At 32.8% G+C, this 18550-nt stretch overlaps 1 protein-coding gene across 5 annotated transcripts in view; it reads right to left on the reverse strand.

The window, feature by feature from the left end:
• The window catches only part of NCKAP5 (NCK associated protein 5), a 939808-nt gene that overhangs the window by 181517 nt on the left and 739741 nt on the right, over window positions 1–18550 (reverse strand). For all 5 annotated transcript variants that reach the window (XM_074301873.1, XM_074301870.1, XM_074301872.1 and 2 more), the window contains 2 exons: window positions 15839–15877; window positions 6975–7094 (listed from right to left, as the gene is read on the reverse strand). In XM_074301873.1, the coding sequence (XP_074157974.1) occupies window positions 6975–7094; window positions 15839–15877 (159 nt within the window). The remainder of the gene's footprint in view (window positions 1–6974; window positions 7095–15838; window positions 15878–18550) is intronic.

An 18550-nucleotide genomic window follows, 5' to 3' on the forward strand; every position in this document is an offset into this window, starting at 1 on the left:
TGGATTCTTGGGCAACCCTAAATAAGTCACTTAATCTTTCAATGCTTTAGGCAGTGCTTTATGATAACAAACTGAAGAGAAAAGTACTGACATTAATTATTAGGAAATGATCTACTTGGAGTTCCCTTTGCCAAGGAAATCACATCTAATCCTGATCTTATCCTTGTTTCAGGAGAAGAGAAGAAATGGTCTATGCTTATGACTTATAACCAACCCAATACCTTTATGACTGAGTTAGTTGTGAAGAGATGGATCAACTGAAAGTAAATCTTGGAAAATAAAAACTAACATTTATTATTTATTTAAAACTAATAAGGCATCTTCTTACTTGATTATTTCAACAAGCATGAAATAAGGACTATGTTTCTAATTTTCATAGCCAGTTTGCAGAAAAGAAAAGTAAGAATCAGAAAGATTAAATGAGTTTCTTATCAACACATGGCCAGTGCCACAAGTAAATTTGAACCTTATACCAAGTCCAGATTTTTTTTCCCACACTGCAACATTTTTTCTTTTCTTCTTATTATCAAGATAATACCAAAATATTTATGAAAATGTTAGGAAAATAGCAAATGTAAAACCATGCATTAATAAGTTAATCAACAATTATGTATTGGACTCCTATTATGACTTCACTATAGGAAGGTCCTTCCTGTGTATGTATAGAAAAATGGTCCCTGGTTTAAAAGAGCTTAGTTTATTTGGAAAGATGATCAGTTAAGAGTATAAAATAATATGTAATTACATTCTGAGTTGTGTGGGACAAACTAGAAGCATTATTATAAGTGTTCAAAGAACTCAAAAGTTACTTAGGCCTGGAATAGTCTAAGAAAGTTTAATATAGGCATTGGAACTTAAACTGGTTTTTGAAGAAAGAGTGGCTTCTGGAGAGAAAGAAGGGAATGATCAAAACTTAGTTTGATTATAAGGGCTAATATGAATAATTAAATAAGAAATAAGAATTCCATACGCCCTTTCCCCTCCTGGGAAACAATACAACAGAATAAAACAGAAGCAATAGAGCCACAGCCTTTGGAAAAGTGACAGCAATGGTTTCACACCTCTGTTCTGTGTTGTCAGATCTCAACAGTTAATGTGAATACCATATTCCTATATCCTCTTCTTTCACTTTTGCCCCAAGGATATAAGCAATAGACCCTTTGAAATGTCAAAAGAAAAGAGAAATAAGTTTTAAAAAGAGTACAAGGCTAAAGGCATAAGAGAATAATGCTTTGGCAGCAAAATACACAGGTTTCCATCATATAGAAAAATAGTCACACAGAGAAAGTTTGTGCACAAATATGATCCTTTTATTGATTTTTACTACTTTCTATAGCAATCTGCATACTACTGCATCCCTAAGTGTACTCCAATATGTAGGTCCTATACATATGGTGGTTTTGATTTCAAAAGGTATTTTGTTGTTGTTCTTTGTTTGCTAGACTCATTTTTCTATGTGAAAGTATGTACTTCTTTTTCTGGAGTAGAGTGCAAACTGTTATTAATTTTAGTAATAATAATGATACCTACCATTCATATAGTGCTTTAGAGTTTACAAAACATTTTGTGTATTGTCTCATTTAATTTTTCATTTTGTTATGTGAAGTAGAGGTTTTTATTATCCTTATTTTACAGACAATGAAAATGAGGTTAATATGTCCTAGTCTGCTTAAAAACCCATATATGCATGACATAAAAAAACTGAACAATTTGGGATTCTTTTTGTCAGTCTTAAAATTGTATGTTCTTTGGTATATTATGAAGGTCCTAGGATCTCATGTGAATCTTTCCAAATCTGCTTTCAGTAATATCTACATATGCTCATCCATGTGTCTTCTAGGAGAAGGGTGATAAAAATGAGGGACTTTTTGTTCCTCCCTGTCTCCTCCCTCCCTCTCTCCCTGATTCCCTCCCTTTCTTTCTCTCCCTTCTTCCTGCTCTCTCCTCCTCTCTCCCTCCTTCTTGGTCTCTATCCCTTTTCCTCCTTCTCCCTCTTTTCCCTTTCCTCCTCCTCCTCTTCCTTCTTCTTCTTCTTCTTCCTCCTCTTCCTCTTCTTCTTCTTCTTCTTCTTCTTCTTCTTCTTCTTCTTCTTCTTCTTCTTCTTCTTCTTCTTCTTCTTCTTCTTCTTCTTCTTCTTCTTCTTCTTCTTCTTCTTCTTCTTCTTCTTCTTCTTCTTTTCTCTCTCTCTCTCTCTCTCTCTCTCTCTCTCTCTCTCTCTCTCTCTCTCTCTCTCTTTTTCTCTCTCTCCCTATGTGTGTCTTATGTTCAGTTCTACCCTTGACTTTTTTTGATAATAATCATAACTTGTTATCTAAATATTGGGAGTAGCAGACACTTTTTCTACTAGGTATCTATTTAATGCTATGAAGAATTATTTTACCCCTCTGATAACCACCTGTTAGAAGTTGCTTGGGAACCTGGCAGTGAATTCAAGGAAATAAGTAGTCTTTCCTTCAATTCCAATACCTGTGGAGGCAAAGTATTTGTGTCCAAATATAGTCTGACATGTCACCTAAACCATCCTGCCTTCTATTTCTTCATTCTTTCCTATCAATGACAAGGGTACTGCCAACATCCTACTTATCCAGATTTACAACCTTGATATTACCTTTGCTTCCTCACACTCATTCACCACACACATCTAATCCATAACCGGTCTGTCTTTTCTACTTCCAAATCATCTCTCTTTTATCAACCCATTTCTCCTCTGACAGCGCCACCACCGTAGTTCATGCCCCTATCACCTTTCACTCATGACAGTAGGAGTGACCAATGACCAATTCTAATTAATCCCTTCATCTCATGTTTCTCCCCAATTTGATATATCCTCTAGTCAGCAGTCAAAATGATTGTTCTAAAGCAAAAAATCATAAGTGTGACCATACCAACCCCCATTCTCAATTTTAATCTATTCTGTATAGCTTTTGCATCTATATAGTTATGTTTTAGTCTTCCCATCATAATTTAATCTCCATAAGGGCAGAGACAATTTTTCCTCTTCTTTGTATTCCTAGCAGTTAGTGCTAGTGTCTGCCATCTATAAGCATTTAATAAATGTTATTTGATAGATTATGCAACTTGTTTATACCTGCTTATTTATATATTATCTCCTCCATTGAATTATAAGTTCCTTGATAATAGGGACTATTTCCCCCTGCTTTTTTTTTATGTCTAGTGTTTATCACAGTGACCAGCAATGACAAATGCTTAATGTTGGCTGAAACTAGTAAAGTCAAAAGGCTGGAATAGAAAGCTTCTGAGGTCCATTCAACTCTATATCTATAAGGCTATGATTCTATGGTACAGTAACAACGTCTTTACAATTCAGAGAACATCAGAGCATGCTCCCTTTGCCCCTTCCTTACCATTTGGCTACTCTCCAACAGAAGTGCAAGAAGATGGTCTCCTCCTCTCCAAGGAAACATCCCAGAGGGTTGTTGAATGTTTATACAAATACATTCTTTGACCTGGAGAATTCCTTTTTCATTTAACCTTGCTATTAAATGCAAGAAGAACTTGAATTTGTTTTGTTTATATATATATATATATATATATACATATATATAATATACATATATATATAAATTTCTTGAGAATAAAATCTTTTTTTTAATTTCTATCTTTGTATCCTTATAACCTAGCTCAATGCCTGACAGAATAGATATTTAGTAAATGTTTGACTGAAGTTTTAACTAAGTTGAATTTCAATTTTAATATATATCTTGTATTTACATAGTTATTTTTCACACTGTTCCACTTAGAATTTGAGCTCCTTAAGGACGGACAATTTTTCTTTCTCTTTGTATCTATAGTGCTTTTAATTTAAGTCAGAATGTACTTACCTTTTCTAATTAGTCATCAAACTTATACTAAAACAATTAAAACCATCATGCTCTGAAAATGTATTCAGATAATTACAAGTCCCACACTGGTAAACCAATGTCTTCCTCTAAGTTGGTATGCATTACTTTGGCCCAATTAAAAAACATAAGCTGGTGGAAAGTAGGAAGCTTTGTGCTTGGTAGTATATGACACAGTGTAGCAACACTTAACCATAATAGAAGTGCCAGTATAATTTCAGAGAGTTCTAGTTAAAATGAGTCTTACAAATTCAGGAAAGAAAATAAAAATATTTTTTAAAATTTCAGTGACATAACTAAGTTTATGTTAACAAAATACATATAACATCCTAATATTTGAATACTGGTGCAAGATATTTGCAAATTTCAAGAAAAAGAATAATCATAAATATATTCACCTAAAAAATCCAACCATGATTCATTAGCAGTGGTTACAAATCTCGCTCTATCTGTATCTTTTTATCTGTCTCTCTGTCTTTGTCTCTCTCTCTATGTGTATATATGTGTGTGTGTATACACATACACACATGCACATATATTTCCAGAAAACCTCACATTGAAATAAATGGCATAAGAATTCATGTATCCTCAACAGCTATTAGAAATAATTATAGCCTTGAATCTTGATTATAAGAAAACAAAATAAACATAGCTTTTTTATGGATGTGAGATCCCCTATGATAAACTTATTCATTGTAGGTCTGACCTAGGAAAAAGAATTTAGTTAGAATGCTTTTTTTTTCATATTATTTTTTGAGTCATATATTATGAAATAGACTCTAACAGATAAAGCAGAAGGAAAATTAATTTAAGAGATGAGATCCATTTTGCAATTCACAGAGCTATTTTATTTTAATTTGGGGGTCCAAATTACATTTTGATGTTAAGCTTTATCAAATGTCTTTCTTTCTCTGAAACGAACTGCAACTTTCCTTTATTTCCCAGAGGGCTCCAAATATGTTTATTGTACAATTCAGTGGCACATTAAAAGTACATTTCACTGCCATATGGGAGATCATAGGTTTTAAAATGACCTTGGAATTCAACTCAGAGTAAAGAACTGTGGTTGTGGATGTAATGTCCTTGCTGGAATCCTGACATGCTTCCTGGGTTCTCCCAGCCATGAAAAAAGAGTGATGGCAACTTGTTTGAGCAAATATGCAAAATACTAGGATTAAAATATTTAGTAAAAGAAAAAGGCAACCTTTGCATGACCCCTCTTCTGAAGTATATTGTAATCCCACAGGGAGACATAGCCTTTCTACTGTTTTATGCAGAGCTAAAAATGCTTTGTAATGATTCAAGAGGTCTGAGTACTCTTTCAATTAATTTAAGGCATTTAGGTAGGTATTCAGATATGGAATGAAATCAACAAAGAACCAGAAATATATATATATATATATATATATATATATATATATATATATATATATAAATGTTACAGGGATTAAAGGTTACCAGGGGACAGAGAAAGGAAAGGAAAGTTCAAAAGCAGCTTAAATTAAGAGGAAATTATTACATAAACATATTCCAAAGTAAGCTTGGTAGACAGATTCTTTGAATATATTGAGATACAATAAGGAAAGAAACATTTTGAATGGAAGAACATTACTTTAAAATGCACGGAAGAGAGTGCCTAAAGAAGTTGCATATTAATTCTCTCCCTTTCTCTCTCTTCCTCTCCCTCCCTCCCTCCCCCCCCCTCTCTCTCTTTGAATTTTGGTTGAGTTGTTGCTGTTCAGTTGTATCTGATATTGTAGATGTATATTTCAGTTGAAAAAGGAAGCATGCTACATGGAAAATTAGAAATAATGCAGAAGAAACAGTTTCCTATGGATAGTAAAGAAAGAAGAGATATTATGAGTAAGAACATGGGTACCCAGAAATTTTTTAATTGCACCATGAGAAATAATGGATATGGGGCATTTAGAGGCACATTAGAAGATTCATATGAAATGGTTCATAGTGAAGAGATCAGTGTCTAGATAACATAATAATAGCTAACTAGCATCCATATAGCACTTTAAGATTTTTAATGTACTTTTTGTAACTAATTTCTCTGATATATACAATATCTACTACAATCGTGTAAATATTATTTTTGTTTGCCCTTTGTTTTCAAAAAATGACTGTGACATTAGGGAGGTGATACCATGACATGCAAATGAATTGAATTAAAGTGAGGACAAACTGTGCAGTCACCAATCTCACTTTCACTAAAGGGAAATAAATTTCAGATTAAATGAAATGACCAAGATACATATCAGAAGATATATCAACCATATTTCTCAGTAGAAAAAGTACTGGAGAATATAGTCCCAGGATGTCATATGTGCTGTAGAATATCCCTTCCTCATTTTTTTTAACCACATATAGAAAAAAAAATAGACATTTACATGTACTCTAGTGACAGAAAAAATGACATTGAATGAAGATAGGGGCCATAATAAGTATAGATTACATCAGTTTATTTATTGAAAAAAACTTTTCTGGGACAAACTCCACAAAGCCCTGTCATAGGCAAGAACATAAAAAGTATGCTTGAGTGTTAAAAAGACCCTTTCCTTCAGATGACATTTGTTGCAAGAGTAATGAATCTAAAGAACTGTCTCAGGGAAGGCCAGCCTGACTAAGAAAAAGAAAAAGAAACTAATTAATTTATTACTGTGTATGCAAAAGAACAATCCACTATTACATTTTTACTGCAAAAGTTCTGACTACATTAAAGAAATCTATTTCCATTTCACAAAACAACAACAACAACAACAACAACAACAACAACAACAACAACAACAACAACAACTATTCCTGTTTGTCATAAAACAGAAAAGTATTTGTTCTACAAATTAATAACTCTTAGAATCCTTTCACCATTCCATTTAGTTTATTGTGGTCATGTCTTAATATGCATCCCTTTTCTTATTTTCTGTTGGTATTTAAAAAAAAAAAATGCGTGTATCATAGAAACCAGAAGCTAGTGGGAGACTTCTTTCAAATTCAACACAGTCCATGACACTAGGGACATTCTTTTAGGGATTTATGAATTGTTTCTATTGGTATCCTATCAGAAATAGAGTTTCATTTGCAAAGATTGTTCTCTATGTAGGTACATACCTGAAGGAGTAGATCTGAAGCTGGTTTGACTCTCTGTTGAAATAGCACACTTAATGTTCGATTCTGTTGTTCCAAATCAAATACTCTTGTTTTCAACTTTACACACTCCTCCCTCAGGTCCTGCAGCAAGCATTGAAGGAAGGGGGAAAAGGATGTCAGAGAAACTCAAATATGTTTTGCACTAATTTGTATAATGTTTCAAGACATATTAGGTAAAGAATTAGGGTTTTTTTTTCAAAACCCCCGGAAATAAATCAAATATGAAGTTTTCCACTATAAATCACTGTCTGATAAGATTATTATGTGTGAGGAATGCTGATTTTAAAAAAGAAGAAAAACTTTAAATCAGAAATAGATCAATGTAGTATGCTATTTTTGAGGACTATAAATCTTAGCCATATAAAGTCAATTTGTGTTTCCACCTATATATTTTGTCTCTTCACTGTCTTCATAAAAGCAATCATAAAACAGAAGCATAAGGACAATAATATTTTTTCAGTGAATAGAAATTTGATGAACTAAAGAAACTATTGCTTTTGATGGAGCTTTCCTTTTTCATTTGTAGAAGCAGCAGGATAACTTACAACACTTTAGCTATTAGAGTCAGTGATGCATTTGGTGGGAGGAGGAGAACTGCAGTCATGGTTTTTAAATAAGGACACTTGTCACCTGTCCATGCTTGGAATGAAACTATTAAAGTATCCTCGCATGTTTCTCTGGCCTCAGACCTGATGGATAGATATGATAATCACATTTCTGTCACTATTGGCAGTGCATCTATTTTGGGGAGCTTAAAGAATTTAGAGATTTAAAGAGGCATTATGGTATAATGGAAAGAATGGTGAATTGAGATTTAGAGGACCAAGGTTTGAATCTTTCCTCTTCCACTGAAAATCCATATACCTTTGGCAAAAATCAGCCTAGTCAATTATTCTTACAGACAAAATGAGGTGGTTTAATGACCGACAATAACTTTACCATTCACATTTTTCTGAGATTGGCATCCTACCAGAATACTTTTAAATAAGTTTTCCTAATAATGAGATGATTTTTCTCTCATTATAGGGATCAGACCTCCTCTGGAAGAATCTAAGATAGATACCAGGGGAATGTCCAAAGTCTACAATTCCAGTTTACCTAAGGGCAAATCACTTAAGTACTTTGACCTTCAATTTCCCCATTTGAAAAAAGAGAATAATAGTATCTTAACTAGGTGTAATTTATAGTTATAAAGATAGTACATTGAAAAGCACAAAGTACCATTAAAGTATGAGTGATCACAATTGTCACCTATTCTCCCAATCTCATTTTCAACTTTTTTTTTTTTTGCTTTCTATTCAAGGAAAATTAGATGATATTAGTTCCAATCTCAACTCTGCCACCTATTACCTTTGTGACCTTGTATGTGTCACTTAACTTCCCTGAACCTCTGTTTTCTTATTAGAAAGGAAAGGATTGAACTAGATGGCTTCTGGGATTCTTTGAAGTTATAAATCTATGCTCCAATGATCCTAAATGTTGTTTTCCAAACATAAATCAATTAATCAATAAACATTTGTTAAGTTCTTATTATTTGCTAAGTACTAGACTCTATATATATACATTTGTTGTGCCTTCTTTCATCCAATTCTTCCAACTTAATAAATTCCAGTAGCTCCCTATCATCTCCATCTTAATATCAAAAGTAAAATAGCATTTGGCTTTCAAAGCCTTCTGTAACTTGTCTTCTTTCTCATTCTTCTTATATCTTATTCTCTCCTTTCCCTCACACCCCACTCTGTACTCTAATTCAATGACACTGGCCATGTTACTATACTTTGAACAAAACATACCATTTCTTAACCCCAGGCACTTTCAAAAACTATCTTCCATATCTGCAATGCTCTCCCTACTCAACTCCATCTGCTGACTTCTTTCAAGTCTCAGCTAAAATTCTACCTTCTATGGGAAGCCTTTCTTGATCTTCCTTAATTCTAGTACCTTCCCCTTTGTTGATTATTTCAATTTTATCCTATATAAGGCTTGTATATTTGCAGTTGTCTACATGGTATATCTGCCATAAAATTCCTTAAGAGCAGAAACTGGTTTTTACCTTTCTTTGAATCCTATGGGTTTAACATAGTGCTTGGAACGTAGTGGGTATTTAATAAATATTATTTAATCAATTGACTTTTCCTCTTCCTTTCACTAAGTTTTTCATTTCCTTCAAATCCAAGTTCAAATAAAATATCTTCCATGTAGCTTTCCTTAAGTACTCAGGGACAATGTCACCTTAGAATTCCTGTAATATTAATTTTTCTGCTTCTTATTTGTTACTCAACATATTCCAATTTGTTTTCTTCTATGTATTTATAATATCTTCTCAATTAGACTGCAAACTTCTAGAGGATATGCTAAATATTTTGTTTCTGTTTGTCATATAGAACATATAGAACTAATTTTTAAAGATGAGAATAGGCTATGATGGAATCATCAGACCTACGATTTCATCAGAAAATAAGACCTGTTGTGGAAATTCCTTCATCTAATGTAGATCACCTATAAGTGAGCTGCAGTAAAGGGTTTCTTAGAGTCAGCCTGAATCAGTTAGATCTGATTCTTAAATTTACTAGGTGGCATTTACATCTATAAGTCAAGAAAAGCTACATATTAAGGCTTGATATATTTTGTTGTTGTTGATTATCTAGACTTAAGAAACTGATGGACAAAATGTTTATCATGCAGATTTATCTAAAAAGTTTGTTGTGAGTACTATACTCCCCACACACATCACCTCACTTCCCTCAGGAGAGCAGAAGTGAAATATTTACTATCATACTACTAATGGCAGTTGGGAAAACTGCCTAGGATGCAGAGGCATTAAATGGCTATCTATGTTGGAGGCAGAATTTCAAATCCAGGTTTCTTTATTCCATAGCTGGTTTTCAGGTCACACCTCTTTATACATATACACATCTACATACCTACGTTTATATATATATATATATATATATATATATATATATATATATATATATATATATTCTGGATTAAGATGATGGGAATTCTGGTGACTGGTGCTATAATTAGAGTTGTGGTAGATAAACTATTCCTATTTTGATTTGAAGAAGTTGACTGTTCAACTTAGTATTATTGAAAGTCAGGCAGTACATGACATCTTGAAAGTAAATTAATCTGAGTAAAAGAATAAGATACTGAAAAAGAAAAAAAGTCTCAGTGGAGGTAAGGGAAGGAGCTTAGAAATAGATTTCAGGATATCTATAGATAGTTCTACTGGGTGAGTGCTCCAGCCAGCCTTCATAGGAGCATAGAGGTTTATTCTTTGCTTCAGCAACCTTCATCATCATTCAACTCACAACACATTTCATTTAAAGGGAGCAAAGAAACAGGAACAAGTCCTGATGCATTGTACAGCTAACTCATCATTTAGTGAAACAAGAAAAGAGTATGCACAAGATATATTCCAAGCTTATTGACTCAAGCAAAGGCAGATTTGAAATGCAGAGTTGGTAGACCCAAAGTGGGACAAATATGCAGATGATCAGGAGGAAAGCAAAACTGAAAACTCTCCCTATGTGCCCAAGACAATTTGATGGGGACAATTAGGGAGCCAATTAAAATCCTGCATCTGCTTGACTTCAAAAATCAACCACTGCCTGGTTATAACCCTTGCATGATTTATTTAGACTGATCATTGTTTTTAGCATGTATATAACACTCTGCTCCAGAATGCTAATTGTGTTCATTACCCTAATTAAGTAATTAATACTAATTGACTGTGAGTTAAGTAAACATGAATAGTTACTGCAAGAAGAGAAAAATATGATAATTTTCATTTTCAGGTGAAGAAACTGATACAAATTTATTCATCGGCCAATTTTATCAGGGGAAGGTGAATTGTAAATATTGGTATAAACGATTTCAGCAGCAAAACCATGAAGAACAACTATGGCATGTTCTTCAAATTGAAAAAAAAAATCAATGTTCTCTAAAAATAGTTCTCTATAAGTGTAAGAATTTAAATGACCATTAGTATTACTTAGAATGTGGTAGAAATGCATTAATGGGGGGAAAATATTGACCTTGGGAACCATGACCAAATATATCACCATTAGTTCAATGTGTACAACAAAGTGTACAGTAGAGGTTCTAGAATTCTTTCACTGTATTTTCTACTACTGATAAGCTATGGAAATGTTTGTTTAATTCTTTCCAAGAGTTATTTATTCCAGATAGTTTTGATAATTACTGCCTTGTAACATAGTTTAAAATCTTCTACTGCTAAACCTCCTTCTTCACATTTTTTCATTTTTCCTTTGATATTTTGACTTTTTTTCCAAATAAATTTGTTTTTTTTTTCCAATTTAGTAAAACAAACAAACAAAAAAGATAATTTAATTTTGGGGAAGGAAAGAAAAAAAAACAAAAAAAATTACATAATAATTTTATTGTATATTTGAAAGGAATGGCAAGTTGTTCATAAGGGATTTGTAGTTTCATATGTAATCAACTTTTTAAAATCATTCTATACTATGGAAATGCCTATTTTATTCCATAAATCAAGAATTAAAAAATAAAAGTTTTTTTTTATCCCTATGAAATCACAGGTCCAGTCCCTCTCCATTCCTCATAAGGTTGTTATAAGGACTAAATGTGATAATGTAGGTAAAGTACTTTGTAAACTTAAAATACTATATAAATGTTAGAAATTCTTAATGCTTCTAACCAAAATGGATTACAACTAGAGAAGAAAGAATAACAGACAGAATACTTTTTTTTCTTTGCATGCTACTTTGTTCACTTTGAAAGAAAGAGTAACAGACCGAATAGATACCTTTTTTTTTCTTTGAATGCTACTTTGTTCACTTTGAAGAGACAGTAGTCAACTTTTCTCTACTTCTACTTAGTATAAATCAGAATAAGGGACAATGATGTAAGCTGCAGCAGGAGTTATTTGAGTGAGTGATAGGAAAAGTTTAACTGAAACTAAGTGACAGAGAAATTGCATGTAACATTATTTTGTGGATGCTTTAATGCCAGGTTTTACTTTTATTTGCAGTGATTCAGGGATGGTTTTTACCATAGGCATGACAATTAGTAAGCTAATCTCTATCATAATGAATAAATAAATGGAAAATCATTTATTAAGGTTTATTATTTGCCAATCTGTGTGTACAAAGCCAAAGACAGATACTGTCTTCAGGGAGTTTATATTCTAAGAGGGAGAAACAGTATATGTAAGAGAGCAGTGATTCCAAATAATGTTTTGTTATGGAAAATTACAAATCTTCAGTAGAGCCAGGAAAGAGTAGATTGGCACAGACTCTTTAAGAGGAATGGCAGAATTTTATTATGATTCCAGAATTGACAAGTAGATGGGGGAAAAGTGATATGAGGAATAGGCTTCTAGTCCAAGATTCATGGTTGTTTGTGAGGAGATAGTTAAGTGAAAGATGACTGGGGCCATAGATGGAGTGGCTAAATGAGGCAACTACCAATCAGTACAGCAGGAGCCTCAGGGCAGTAATTCTTCCTATAAATATATATTCTGAGATTTTATGCAACGAAAAAAGTGCTGAATTTAGATAAGCTCAAATCTTAGTTTTGTCACTTAATACCTTTGTGACCCTGAGCAAAGTACTTGAGTTCTCAGATTCTCAGTTTCCTTAGCTCTAAAGAGATAGCCTCAACAATCCCTTCTGTATTTTAATATATGATTCTATGACATGACAAGCATCACTTTTATAAAAAGGAGACCATTCCTTGTGAAGTTACCTGGAGGGAAAGATATGTTTACTCAGATAATTTTGGGAATATTAAAAATGAGTTTTAGTAGTGAATATTATTTCTGAAGATTTTGCTACATCCGTTCTTAGGTGAATAGGAAAGTAAGATATTCACGAAATAGCCCCATTACTTTTTGTACAATTATATATTTAAAGCTTGAAGTGTTTTTAGATTTGATTGAATTTAAGTCATTCAATATAAAATAGGGAACTGAGGCCAAGAGAGATTAACCAACTTGTCCACATTATGTAGGTGGCAAATAAAATAGGCAGGATTTGTGCTTAGGCCCTCTGACTTCCAAATCTTATGTTCTTTCTACTACATGAGCATCAGAGCTAAGACAATATTCCCAGAAAGATATAAAGGCACAGAAACATCAACTACTTATGGGAATAAAAAAAAAAAAACTCCTTCCCATAAACTATGCATATAATCCAGTGGTATAATTAACAGTATATCTAATAAGAACAAAAGCCATATTTTCTCCAAAGGGCACACAGGAAACTGAAGATGCTTTTGTGTTTCCTACTATTCATAGTGTCTACATGATCTGGAAAACATGACTTGAAACATTGACAATTAAACCACTAATGGTTTCAAGCTGAAGTGAATAAAATTCAAGAAGATAGATTGCTGGCCAAGTGATCAGATATCAAATTAGCAGGAGAATTAGTGAAACCTGGCCTGATATTTTAAGACAGTAAGTTATATTGAGAGGTACCAGGTTTCAAAACTCTGTTCTGGTTGTTGTCATTTTGATTTTGTTTAAAAAGATTGATATAATATTATCTATTCATTATCAATATTTTAAAGTACCTAGAGGGGCTAGATAGCATATACAAGCAAAAAAAATCTAGAACAGATAACATGAATTTTATACCCAAACATCTGAACAAACACAATTATTTGGATCAGATTAATATGAGCATTGTTTAAATACCTAATATTTATATTAATGCACTTAACACAAGAATGTGATTCAATTTCACCTTCTTTCGAGTACAACTGATTTCTATAAAGTTACTACAAAAAAGATAGGAAGGGCAACAATAAAATTTTTCCCTTTCAACCTTTTTTTCATCTGCTTTCTCTTTCTTTTCCCATTGTCTTGTCTTTCTGTGATGCCTGATATCTTTGTTGATTATCATAGTCCTTCAGCTTTAAATTCTCTAGTATGAAGAACATATCAATTAGAAAGAAGCCAAAATGATATGAAATGGATGCCACATAACTTGATTGAAAGATATTATTTTTAAGTTGGCTTATATTGTAAAGTTCAAATATTTTTGAACTTCAGGAAAAGCCTTACTTCTTTAAGAATATGGGTAAGAGGAAAACAACTATTCAAAAGATCATAGTGAGCATAGTGAAGGAATCTATATAATGATATTTGAAGATTGAATGAATAATTTTCAAAATTAAGGAAAAGCTGAAACTGTTCTAGAAATTCCTTTTCCCAAATTTCTATTGAAAAAATAGATTTCTCCTAAAAAATATTCTTTATTGGGGAAGGAGGTGCAGCAAAAAGCACATCATTAATGAATCTGCATACATGTCATAGCATATACTCTAAATCTACAATCAAATCTAAATTTTACCTCAAAGATTTTTGCAACTTGGAGAATGTATTCAAATATTTTTCTCTTATGAGTTATGCCACAGAAGACCTTTTATGGAATTTGTTTCATTTAGATAAGTTTGAGGTCTATATTATTTCTTATATTATGCATTTAATGAAAATAAATTTTAGACTTTTTGGGGAGGAAGGCAAATTTTACAGTCTCAATTGAAATCCAGAAGGTATAGAATGTCATTCTACTAAAGATGCTTAGCATCTCTTCATATTTTTATTATATCCCTGAGGTATATTATCTCATAGTAGCATGTCTTCTTGCTTAACTGTATAGTAGAATTACCTGTTTACTAGTTAGTACTTGGAATTGTGTAGCTCCTTTTTTGTGGCTGATCTGAACCACTCCATTCCTTTCTTTTTCATTGTACCAGACTGTGTACCTATCTCTCTTGAGGTGGCATTAAAAGCATCAAGAATAAAAAATCTTTCAACAGTTAAGCATAGAGTCTTGAGTTGGGTTAAGATAAAGGAGCAGATAGTTTTGAGAAAGAGCGAGAAAACAATGGAGAAATCAGATCATCTCAAAGAAGTTATTCTCATAAGTATTTTCAATTTTATTTATACTATTAAAATGAAGCTTTTTGACTAGTTGTAGAAAAGGATGTTTTGACAAAAGTACTATTTGAGAAATTCTAGCAAATATATCATCACATATGGATTTATGTTATAAAATCTAACTAGTCCAGTCCAACTATAATGATATACATTTTTTAAATGTAGATAAAATGATATGAGTAGATATGCTATTACCTACCTACACTCTCTTCTATATTATTCATGATATGTGGAGGGGCACGTTCTTTTTTCTCAGAGGAATTCTACTTCAAAAAGATATAACACACACACACACACACACACACATACACACACACATCAACAACCAAAAATAAAACTGAAGTCCCTAGAATTTTGTTTGAGACAGGAAATGTTGATGAAATATTTCCAAATGTGTCTATCCTGGGCAAACAGCCACTCATATTTGCCTATCAAGGGTCTTTAATCATGATCTTAAATTGTTCTAAAGCTAATAGCTTTAAAAATGTTCATCTCTAAAAATAAGAGAAGAGATGGCATGGACCAAAAAGCATAGTTCTTGATTTCTGGGAAGCATACACTCATTTGGCAGGAATGGAAAAAGACTACCACTTTATTTAACATAAGCTAGACAATGATAATGATGGATTTTCTTTTTATCTGAGTAGATCTATGTACTTAATTTCCACAAAGCTTTTTACCACTTTCTCAAGACTTTAAACTTTGCAACTCTGTAGGTTCATGAATAGGACTTCATATGCCATCTGAAACATTCACTGTTGTAATCTGAGTAAATCGATTGGAAAATATTATATCTATCCTTCAAAATGGCCTCTTTGCAAGGTAAAATTTTACCTTTGCAAGCCACTAATATAAGGCACATCCAAATGCACACAGAAAAAAGCCTTACCTTTTGAGTGAGAAGAGCTTGAACAACCTGGTTGGCCACCTTTAAAAAGTCAAAAGAAAACATAATTTGTAATAACAGATTTAATGGGCATGATGTTAATTTTATCAGTAATTTAATGCTACTTTAGTACCAGAAGCTATGTTCCTCATTTTATCATTTCTTCTCTAGAGTACCCGACTTAAAAATATTTGATTCTTTTTAATTTTTTAAATCACTTTTAAGTTCCAATTTCACTTAACCCTTAAAAGCCCTTCCCTCACCCATTGAAAAGGCATGCATTATGATAGCCATTATACATGAGAAGTCATGTAAAACATATTAGCCATATTTCATTGATTCTTAATATACATACACACATATGTGTGTATATACATGCACATATATTATTTTTGTCCTTTTCTTATGAGATATATCCTTGACCTAGCCCTCCTTTACAACAGAGAAATATAGGTAATAAGTCAAACTAATACCTTGTCCATGTCTTATAACATATGCCTAACTCTAAACATGTAGTTCACTACTTAGGAAGTGAAGTGAAGTCCTCTGTCCTGCATTCATTGCATTCATTGATCAGAATTCTGTTGTCTTCAAATCCTTATATAACTACACTATTGACTTACTCTTTGTTATTAAGATTTTGCTGTTTTAAAAAGTAACTACAATGCGAATTAAGTAAGCTGGACAAGCAAAATCATTCATACCTCAGCCTTAAAATTTGCTTATTAGGAAGTTTTTCTAATTAGAAAATTAGGACTCCTTTCATAGAGTCTACAAAATGATATGGTGCCAAGGTACATGATTATTAGTATATAAGCTTTATACTACTATTTCCCATAACCTTTGCATCTACTTCATTTCTGGTGGCTACATGAATGTTGATTTCACTACCTAAAATCACTTGCACTATACAAAACATGAAAGGAAAGGGAATACCAATCTACCAAGATATGTTCATAGTATGTATAAAGAGTTGAGGAATATGTCAGAGAGGCTAGGGTAAAGCTATGAATTATCTGTAGTCTTTATTTATCCTGGCTTTTTTCCCTTTTGATAATTGCAGGAGACTTGGCAGCAATATTACTTGATATGTTGATTGAGATGAGCTATAAAATGCTTATAACATTGAGAGATATTTCAGGGATTTGTAATTTTTTCCATTTGTGAACACATTTTTCAAAATAAAATGTCAAATATTCTACCTGTCTTGATACTGATAGTTTTCCCTTTTTCACCTAAAGATCTTGAAATTCTTTTGCAAAAAAATTATTCATTCAAGCTCCATCATAACTCTTGAGCACATGTCAGTCAACACCACCAATATCACAATAGATAAAATGAAACTCCTGGGAGGGGAAGTGAGCAGGTTGGTTTGGGGAAACTTTCTGACCTATGTAAGAAATGATCTGCTTATATCCAAGACAGGATTCAAAACTAGTGAGACTGAGGATATGTCCATACTATATAAATATCCCAATTGATGGAAGTATCTTCTTTTCCCTCTTTGTCATGTCATGTCATCATTTCCCACATTCTGTTAAAAGTTGAGGTAAGTAAAACTTTTCATTTCTCCTTAACCATATTTTTGCCTAGATAATCTGTGTGTGTGTGTTTGAGAGAGAAAAAGAGAGAGAGAGAGAGAGAGAGAGAGAGAGAGAGAGAGAGAGAGAGAGAGAGAGAGAGAGAGAGAGAGAGAATGAGAGAGAATGAGAGAGAGAGAGAGAGAGAGAGAGAGAGAGAGAGAGAGAGAGAGAGAGAGAGAGAGAGACATTTGTGGTTGTCTCCTCATCTAATACAGTAGAACAGATTACAGTCAGGGTGTTTTCATGGAGCTTAATTGTTTCTTGACTCAGTATTGACAAAATAGTACATCTATAATGACAGCCAGCTACCATTAAGTACCACAGAAAATTAAAATACAGACTGTCATCAAAATGTGGTTGGAGGGCATCCATACCACACACTATAATTGACTAGAATCAGATTACATATCATTGATCACTTGAACTGTATACACCATGGGAATTTTTCTTTCTACCAGCAGTCTTTCAGAATTTACATTTTTGACATTGAGAATGAAAATAAATGTTCACAGTGGACCTAGAAAGTGATATGCATTTAAAATAAAATCTTAACTGTTTCTTGGCACAATCATCATCAAATATGTTTAAGAACTATCATGCAGAAAATAGCCTTTGAAATGTGTTTTCCTTATGGTAATATTTAGACAAGGTATATATTCATGTACTAATCTTCTATCAACCCCCTCAAACTCATCAAAGGAAGTCACCTTGAGGATACTTAAGCTTGTAACTGTCTATACCAAATTGCAAGAAATTATCCACTAAAAACCTGAAATCTACTTCACCTCTCTTTTTTATTGTTGGCAAACTTCTTAAACTGCTCATGTGTACAAAATCGGAAGCAAAGAGTGAAAGCTAATTCATTTCTGTAAATAATTCAATTCTATTGAATCCCAAAGTTTGGATTTGATTCACACATTCTCATAAAACTGCCGACCATCCATTTCCCCCCCCTCCAAAACGGGCCCTAACTTAAACCAGTCCTTGGAACAGTGGTCCCATAAAACAGCTCCATACATGATTTAACAGAAGACACAGACTAATATCGTAACTGTAACAACCCACAGGAGTAAATATGTTATATCTTTGCAATTCATGTGTGTTGCCCTACAGGCTTTCAAGAATCTATATT

Source organism: Sminthopsis crassicaudata, chromosome 3 (genome assembly GCF_048593235.1).
Source record: "Sminthopsis crassicaudata isolate SCR6 chromosome 3, ASM4859323v1, whole genome shotgun sequence".
Classification (NCBI taxonomy): domain Eukaryota; kingdom Metazoa; phylum Chordata; class Mammalia; order Dasyuromorphia; family Dasyuridae; genus Sminthopsis; species Sminthopsis crassicaudata.